This window comes from Archocentrus centrarchus, chromosome 13, assembly GCF_007364275.1.
Source record: "Archocentrus centrarchus isolate MPI-CPG fArcCen1 chromosome 13, fArcCen1, whole genome shotgun sequence".
Classification (NCBI taxonomy): domain Eukaryota; kingdom Metazoa; phylum Chordata; class Actinopteri; order Cichliformes; family Cichlidae; genus Archocentrus; species Archocentrus centrarchus.
In genome coordinates, this window is record NC_044358.1 from 10999591 (window position 1) to 11009473 (window position 9883).

Sequence of the window (9883 nt, forward strand, 5' to 3'; positions counted from 1 at the left end):
GGTCTTTTGTCTTTTCTTTTTTTTTTTTAATTGTTCACAGTCATGTATTGTGGGAGTGTCAACAGTGAAACCTTTTGTGACTGGCCTTGGTGCTGCTAATACTAATGACATAGGACCAGCCTGAAAAGATATAAACCAGATCATGGTTCTACATGTCATAGCATGAAGAGGGTGTATGGAATTTTGTGTTTGCACTTCATGTCATCATATTCATTTAGATTCTCCTTCTCTTATGAAGCAGCATAAGGTAAAAGTTCAACAATAAACACATAATATAATGTGATGTTTTTTTCCAGTATGATAACTTTTAACATTATTTATTTGAATGTAAAGCAATGAGACAGACTTTTTAATATTTGCATCCTGACTCTGTTTTGTCACAAAAAACAAACAGCAATGTCTAATTTAACAACTTTCTCTTATTTTATTCTTGGCGCTTATTTAAATGTTGGAAAATTACAATATTTCTATTTCACAATGACTTCGGTGCTTTACTTTGTTATAGTTTTTGTAAACACGTCACTGATTGTGATTATCTGTGTGAACAGAAGCTTACATGAACCTATGTACATGTTTCTGTGCAGCCTGTTTGTAAATGAGCTGTATGGTAGTACAGGGCTGTTTCCATTCCTCCTGATTCAGATCCTCTCTGATGTTCACACTATTTCTGCTCCTCTGTGTTTCCTGCAGATTTTCTGTTTACACACATATGCAAGTATAGAATTTTCAAAATTAGCTGTCATGTCTTATGACAGATATCTTGCTATTTGTTCTCCTCTACATTATAAAACAAAAATGACATCTAACAATACAGCTGTTCTTATTACTGCGGTATGGTTGTATTGTTTTGTGAAAATTATTATTCATATATTCTTAAACCTGCGTCTGACCCCATGTAGAAATCTTTTAAACACTTTGTATTGTCAGAATTATCCAGTTGTTAAGTTGGCATGTTCTGACACAAACGTGAATAATTTTTATGGGATTTTTGATATTTTTCTCTCTATCGTTGTCCCTCTTCTTCCAGTCCTGTTCTCTTACATGAGAATCCTGAAAGTGTGTTTTTCTGGCTCCAAAGAGGCGAGACAAAAAAGTATCACTACCTGCACACCTCAGGTTGTGTCACTCTTGAATTTTTCCTTTGGTTGCTGCTTTGAAATGTTTCAGAGTAGATTCGATATGACCAGCTTACCCAGCGCACTGCGAATCTTCATGTCTCTGTATTTTTTCATGATGCAACCGATTTTGAATCCAATCATGTACGGAATACAAATGTCAAAAATCAGAAATGTTTATAAACATGTGCTCTGTTCTAATATTTCATGTAGGTGCAGTAAAGCTTAAGTTACCCTGAAATGTACTATTTAAAAACATGTTAAATCAATAAATATATGAAAATGTCTCTTTCTCAGTAAACTGAAACATGAAACTGAAAGCTAATGCATTTAGAACAGAAGGCATTTTATATTATAATTATTAATAAAAACATCTGGCATTTTATGCAATGAAATTCAACGCAGGAGTCTTTAAGCAGTTTACTTATAAATGGTTTAAACCAAATTAATGTCTGTTTAAGTAGCAAAAAAGAGAAACACAGTGGACATCTGTTGCAAAAGATAAAGATTTTTAGCTTTGTTTATACTCTGTATCACATTTTACATCTACCAAATGGAAATTCGCAGCACTTTACTCACTGTCACTGACAAACACACTAAATATGGATAAGGGAAAATTAAAAATCTTAATAAGTCATGCCATTTTGTTTTATTAATACACTGAATAATATTATCAATATGAAACAATTGAAAAGACAAAATGAAGCAGGCCATTTCTCTTTCTAGTCCCTGTCAGTACTCTAGCTGCAGTATTTTGGATCAGCTGAAGGCTTTTCAGGGCCGAGTACAATAAGTTCAGTTTTATTTCAATTTAGAAGCAGGAAATTAGAGGTCATCCAGTCCTTAACGTCTTTAAGACATTCCTGCAGTTTAACTAATTGATGTGTGTCATCTGGCTTCATTGATAGGTAAAGCTGAGTATCATCTGCCTAGCAATAAAAATGCACGCAATGCTTTCTAATAATACTTCCAAAGGGAAGCATGTATAGTGTAAATAAAATTGGTCCTAGCACAGAACCCTGTGGAACTCCACAATTAACCTTAATGCATTAAAAAGACTCCCCACTTACACAAACAAATTGGAGTCTATTAGATAAATATGATTCAAACCACTGCAGCACAGTACCTTTAATTCCTATGGCATGCTCTAATCTCTGTAATAAAATGTTATGGTCAACAGTACTGAATACTGCACTGAGGTCAAGCAGGACACGAACAGAGATGAGTCCACTGTCAGAGGCCATGAGAAGATTATTTGTAACCTTCACTAATGCTGTTTCTGTACTGTAATTCATTCTGAAACCTGACTGAAACTCTTCAATTAAATCTTTCGATTTAAAACTTGGTTTGAACCATGACGATTTAAAACTACTGAAGAGAAAATCGACTTCTGTGAGAGTAGAGTTTAGGTATCTGTTCTGCACTGTGTTGGTACGAAGCATAATAATGGATGAATTACATCCATAAACTTAGTTACAGTGCTTTCAGAAAGACTACTGTAATAAAACTTACTGGACTGCATGTTGTCCCGAAAGGCAACACCCGCCATTCGTAGACATTATGGGGTCAATTTTGATCTATGTTTCTCCAGAAAACCTGAAGAAATGGCTTGTCTTGCATCATAGGCAAGTCTGATCGAACATCCCCTTGATTTCACTACTCACAACAGTGGGGCACTAAGCGAAGTAGCACACCCAGGAGCATAGAGCACAAGGTGGGTCCAGGGAGGAGATCCTCATTTAGGCTGGTATGATTGTGTGATTCTTACCATTGTGGTGAACCATGTGGTGCAGTATATACCAGGTCCTGACACAAGTTTGGTCACATGACTGAGGAGTTTGTCACAGAGAGTCAGGGTGCTCATGAGCAAAACTTTGGCCAGACCCTGAAGAGTCCAACCAAGTCGTGTCTTGAGTGCAGGCTGGTGCCCCTCTCGGAATCAGATGTACAGGCTCCACTGAAGTCAGGAGAGGTGAGTAGTCAGAGCCAATCAACAACAAAAGATCCACATGACAGAATGAATGCAGGGGGAGATCTCAGAGGTGGCGATAGGTCTTTTGCAGTGCATCAATTGCATGTGAGTTTTTGGAGAGTCCAAGCTTAGTAGTGGTGAACACTGTGGACCCGGAACTGTTTCCAAGGGTCAGCAATGGAGGATATCAAGGAGGAAACTGAATGTCCCACCACCATTCTAACATCTTGCTGGATGGTTCAAATTGTCAACTCTTCATTTGGTCTCTGAAGGCCCAGCTCCTGAGTGGCTCTGTGAAGAAGGATCGTACGCTTGGCTCACCCAGTATAGTCTACATCTCTATCTTCCTTTTGCCATTAGAGGCACATCCTGACCATTTTTAGTAGCACCCAGCTACTCCCCTGGGCAGGATCCAGGTAGTAAGTCACAGGCTGGATGGCATCCACTGCCAGTCTCTCAGCTAGTGGACCGCGATGCATTAACTTCATGGAGGACCTCCAGGTGCACCTGATTGCATAGCTGGCAGCTAGCCTTCAGGTAGCATTGCTCTATTGGATGATCTGTTCCATATCTCAAGCACCACTTGCCTCTTTCAATCCAGACAACTGTCTGCTCTTTACTGAGTTTCTTGGTATCAGAGCTCTGACTGAAATTTTGCTCAACATTATTGCAAAAGAGGCAGAATTTCCTTGGCTTCCCTGGTTTGGGGACAGGAGGTTGTACCTGCTTAAGAGGCTCTGATTCCTTGGTAGGAGGATCATAGCCCAATAAGACTGTGGCGGTCCCTACTGCCTATCTCTGCTTGGCTCGGCTGGCAGCAGCCTAAGCAGAGAAACCCAGACCTCCCTCTCCCCAGCCACCTCCTTCAGATCATCCGAGTGCACACTGAAGAGTTCCCAGAACAGCCAAGAGATATAACATAGATAGATATAGCTATGTTATATAATATACAATTCTTCCACAAGCACATTTGTGAGATCTGATACTGATGTTGGGCTAGAAAACCTGACTCACAGTCTCCAATCCAATTCATCCCAAAGGTGTTCTGTCAGGCTGAGGTCAGGACTCTGTGCAGGTCAGTCAAGTTCTTCTACACCAAACTGGCTCATCCATGTCTTTATGGAGCTGCTTTGTGCACTGGTGTGCAGTCATGTTGGTGCAGGAAGGGGCCATCCCCAAACTGTTCCCACAGAGTTGGGAACATGCAACGTGTCTTGGTATGCTGAAGCATTTAGAGTTTGTTTCACTGGAACTAAGGGGCCAAGCCTGAACACCCCTACCCCCCGAGCCTGGTTCTGCTGAAGGTTTTTCCTTGCCACTGTTGCCAAATGCTTGGTCATAGGGGGTCGCTTCGATTGTTGGGTTTTCTCTGTAATTATTGTAGGGTCTTTACCCACAATATAAAGCGCCTTGACTGTTTGTTGTGATTTGGTGCTGTATGAATTGCATTGAATTGAATTGAATTGAATTGAATTGAATTGAATTGAATTGAATTGAATTGAATTGAATTGAATTGAATTGAATTGAATTGAACTGAACATCAACCAACCTGTGCACCACTTGAATTGATTACAAGACACATGGATCTTGGAATGCCTAGAACTGTAGAAGAACAACAGGACCCTAAGAGCCTTGATCAGGAACTCAGTGGGGATGTGGGGAACACTAGAGGCCAACTTCAAAACAATGAGATGTTATATCCCCACTGCTGTTCTGCATAGTCAGAATTGAGGGGATTGCACTACTACAAGGTAACATTGTAGACACTGAGGACAGCTACAAATACCTTGGAATCCCACAGGCAAATGGGAACCATGAAGAGGCCACTAGGAAAGCTGCAACCACCAAGTACCTGCAAAGAGTAAGGCAAGTCCTGAGGAGTCAGCTGAGTGGGAAGAACAAGATCCGGGCAATCAACACCCACGCACTGGCCAAAGGAGGAGACAGAAGCCCCCGAAATCAAGACAAGAAAGCTCCTTACCATGCATGGACGGTTTTACCCCAAATTCAGCACCCTGAGACTGTACGCTAAGTGGAAGGAAGGAGGCAGAGGACTACTGAGTGTCAGAACCACTGTCCTAGATGAAACAAAAAAGATCCATGAGTACATCAGGAAGATGGCCCCAAAGGATCACGTTAGTGAGTACCTCAGGCAGCAGAAACCCGAGAAAGAACAGGAACCATCATGGGCCCGGCCAGGCCCCTGCACAGCATGTACCACCAGCAAATAGAAGAAGTGGCTGATATCAAAAAATCATACAAATGGCTGGACAAAGCTGGGCTGAAAGACAGCACAAAGGCACTAATCATGCACAGGAACAAGCTCTAAGCACAAGATTGATAGAGGCTGGAGTCTACCATACCAGCTAGGACACGAGGTGCAGGCTGTGCAGAGATGCCCCTGAGACAATCCAGAGCACAACAGCAGGGTGCAAGACACTAGCAGGCAGGGCATACATTGAACACCATAACCAAGTGACTGGCATAGTATACAGGAACATCTGTGCCGAGTATGACCTGGAAGTCCTGAGGTCAAAATGGGATCCACCCCCACGGGTGGCTGAGAATAACAGAGCTAAGATCCTGTGGGACTTACAAATACAGACAGACAAACTTGTGATGGCTAACCAACTGGACACAGTAGTGGTGGACAAGAAGAGGAAGAAAGTCATAGTGATAGAGAGTAATAACAATGTTCAATTACAACACATCTTGTATTCCAAGATGGCGCCGCGAATGGATGCCCTAGTACTTCGTTGCGCTCTGTTTTGTCTGTTTTTGTGCGTTATTTCTGTGTCTGGACACTCTTCTGGGTATTCTTACACCAGAGAAGAGCTTTTGAACATTAGGACCACAACACCTCTGGATTTATTGCCTGTTTTGTAGCATCTGCGGCGGATTTATTACACGCCCTGACCCGGAAAGTGAGACGCCGAAAGAGAGGGAAGCGCGCAGGCGTGCTTGTGAGGCTGAGGAGACGCGGATTACGCACAGCCTTACCTGGGATTTTCCTCTCCAACGTGCGTTCACTTAGAAACAAAATGGACAAACTGACACTGATCAGGAGCATGAATAGAGACTTTTCCAAATCCTGTGTGTTATTCTTCACAGAGTCGTGGCTGTGTGAGGAAATACCGGACTGTGCGCTCCAGTTGGAGGGATTTCATCTCCTCCGCGCAGACCGGCAAGCTGCGCTTTCCGGCAAGGCGGAGGAGGAGTGGAGGAGTCTGCTTCTACATCAACAGTGGCTGGTGTACGGATGAGACAATGATTGCTAAGTACTGCTCTCCCTCGCTGGAATATCTTTTCATTCACCGTAAACCGTTCTACTCTCCGCAGGAGTTCACTTCGGTCATTCTGGCTGCTGTTTACATCCCGCCGGATGCGGACGTGCACAAGGCCCAGTGCACACTCGCAGAGCAGATTGTGTGCATGGAGCGGACATACCCGGACTCTCTTATCATCGTACTTGGGGACTTTAATAAAGCCCACATCATCAAGGACTTCTAACCCAGAGTCCCCCTCCTCCCCCCACACCTCAGTGGAGCCCACAACATCACCAAGGACTTCTACCCCAAAGCCCCCGTCCTCCCCCACCCCCACAGTCTTTTGTATTCAGGAAGACCAGGTGCTAAAGCAGTTCAGGAGTGTCAAAGCTCGCAAAGCTCCAGGGCTAGATGGTGTCTCACCTGCCACACTGAGACACTGTGCTATGAAGTGGTTATGAAGTCATTTGAGCGTCTGGTGCTGTCCCACCTCAAGTCCCTCACAGCTCCCCTTCTGGACCCCCTGCAGTTTGCCTACAGAGCCAACAGGTCTGTGGACGACACCATCAACCTGGCTCTGCACTTCATCCTACAGCATCTGGACTCCCAGGGAACCTACGCCAGGATCCTGTTTGTGGCCTTCAGCTCTGCCTTCAACACCATCATCCCCGATCTCCTCCAAGACAAGCTGTCCCAGATGAACGTGCCTGATCCCATCTGCAGGTGGATCACTGACTTCCTGACGAACAGGAAGCTCCCATTTTGATTGACACCTCCTTTGGCCAATCAGGTAACTGTCCACACCAAATCACCTGACAAAGCTACATGACGCCATCTGGTTATTACTGGCTCTGTGAAACCCATTTCTTAATATGATTGGCCAAATGAGGTGTCAATCAAAATGGAAGGGTCTAGCCTGCCATATAAAATGCACTTCATACGTCCTGCAGACAGGATGTGGCCAGTTAATGGGCCAGAAATGGGTTTTCCAGAGTAAATAATAACCAGACGGCGTTATGTAGTTTTTTCAGGTGATTTTGCTGCTGTCAGTTAACTGGTTAATAATTTATTTTCACAGCAATTTTCATGAACACCATAGTCAATTCAACCATAAGGACATTTAATAAATCTTTTGGATTTGTCTTCAGTCATCCTGATCCCCCTCATTAACTACATTTGTATGCCTTGCATGCAGAAATGTCTGTACATTACATTCATTCTCTATACACAGACATTTGCTTAGTAAGATGCATTCAGTGTCTGAAAAGTACACGTGTGATATCTCACAGCTCCGCAGGCACTGGCACTCCAGTGAAGTACACTGGCACCAGAACACCCTCCTCCTGTTTCCATCCATGGCCTATTGCTGTGGTCCCCAACCTTTTTTTGAGCCACAAACCAGTTTAGTGTTAGACAATATTTACTTGGACCGGCCTTTAAGGTGTGGCGGATAAATATGGTAAAATAAATGATACAACCATAATCAAAATTGTGATATTTTCTAAGTATAATAATAAACATGAATCCACTGTGTATTTGTATGCAACTCTGTCAGCAGTGCCACAATATGAATAACATCCTCTCTGCCCACAATGCGCTCCGGTTACCATGGTGACATATAAACATGCCTTCAAAATAATACACAATTACAGTAGAAATCACCTAATTTGGAGTCAAATGGCCCATGGAATTTCATCCGACTTGGAAATAATATAGAATCTAATATAGAATTTTGCAGCAATGGCTTCTGCTTCATCTCTGGATTTGCTTTCACAAATTTTATAATCTCATAGTTTTGCTCGTGAGTGCAAGTTTTTAGCTTACACTTGCCTCCTGTGCTTGGCATAATTGTCTCCGGTGAAATGAACTGGTATAGACACTAAAGCGTCTCCAGGTGTTGTTAGTGTGTGTAGTTGTGCATGAGCGAGCCGATGCATGGAAGCGGGCGGACGGGAGCTGAGGAGGGCTTTAGTGTTAAACTCATATGGCTCACATTTAATTGGAAATGTTTTGCAATGGAAATAGATTTTTCATTTGAGGTAGGCGAAAATCCAACTTATTTAGGTGATGATTTTATTGGAATTAATGTTAGGAAAAATCGGGACCTGCAGAAGCCATCTGACTAGAGCTAAAATCCAGTTTGTGCAACTTCAACTTAGACAATTTTTACTGTATAAAGCACATGAAAAACACAGTTCTCCATAACGCTGAATCAGTGTGAGCCCTAAGCTTGTTTCTCTGCAACTCATTTTTGCTAGTTTGTGGATTCACTGGGTTCGGTTCCACTAAGTATCGGCTGGCACACACCAATAAAAGCTTTGATTTCACATGTAGAGTGGCTGCAGAGCCGCTGTGTCAAGCGCCGGAGTGTCAGCTTGACTTCGGTTGGGTCCACCTCACTGCTATCGGCTTGGGTTGCTAAATATAAATGGTAAATGGACGAGTTCTTATATGGCACTTTTCTACTCTTGTTGAGCACTCAAATATTTAAATGATCAATACAGGCACGGGAACCAGTGAAGCTTGTGGGTTTAATTTTAGCAGTGAGTAACACGTGACTGAGACATGCATTTTGAGATCAAGAGGGAGTCATAGACAGACGTAACGGAGAGAATCTGCCCATTTTTTAAAATCAAACACTGACTCTTTACCCGTTGGCACTCACAAGTGTCAATGGGTAAAATCCTGCCTTTGTGAGACTCACATTCTGCAGTGACAGGTCCATTATGTATCCGCCATGCGCTGATTCCTCTCACCAGCCTGCTCGAGTTAGTCTTTGCCGCCACTGTTCCCGTTCTGTGTCATGATCATGGGTTTGTTAACCCAGTGTTTTGGTTTCCAGCTAATAAAAGCTGGCGTTTAAGTTAAGCTTTTGTTTCTTGAGTCCTGCATTGGGGTCCTCTACCTGCCTTCCACAGATGTTTCATGACATTATGCCCATAAAAACCTCCTAGATGTGTTCAGGGCACACGATTAAATTGGTCAGAAAGGAGCCATCTAATTATGTTTGAGTCCTTCTATGTATGCTCTCTGCTTTCATGGCTATGACTCAGGAGGTAGAGTGGGTCATCTGCTAATTGAAAGGTTGGTAGTTCCATCCCTGCTGCACCGGTCTGCATGCCCTGCATCAGCACTTTAAGTGCTAATGTAGGGTAGAAAAGCATTATATAAAAACCAGCCATTTGCCATTGCATCTAAAGGTTGAGTTTAAACTGATTTTGTTTTTTGACTCACTCTGATTTTATGCCTGATTTTATCACTGACGTTTTAAAGATGGTCAGCATGGTGATGTGGTGGTTAGCACTGTTGCCTCACTGCTAGAAAGTCTGGGTTCAAATCCACCTTGGCCCAAAGTTTCTGTGTGGAGTTTACATGTTCCCCCCTGTCTGTGTGGGTTTTTCTCCAGGTATACGGGTTTCCTCCCACAGTCCAAAGACCTGCAGTTACTGGGGTTAGGTTAATTGGTGATTCTAAATTGCCCACGAGTGTGAATGGTTGTCTGTCTCTCTGTGTTAGCCCTGAATCAGGTT

General features: G+C 43.0%; 1 protein-coding gene across 1 annotated transcript; it reads left to right on the top strand.

Moving 5' to 3' along the window:
• Window positions 1-396: 396 nt before the first annotated feature.
• LOC115790128 (olfactory receptor 1038-like) lies at window positions 397-1344 on the top strand. The gene has a single exon (XM_030743799.1). The coding sequence runs from the start codon at window positions 397-399 to the stop codon at window positions 1342-1344; it is 948 nt and encodes a 315-aa protein (XP_030599659.1).
• The last annotated feature ends 8539 nt before the right edge of the window (window positions 1345-9883 follow it).

Excerpts from the sequence above, each read along its gene's own strand:
- LOC115790128 (XM_030743799.1), top strand. The coding sequence starts at position 397 with ATGTCTAATTTAACAACTTTCTCTTATTTTATTCTTGGCGCTTATTTA.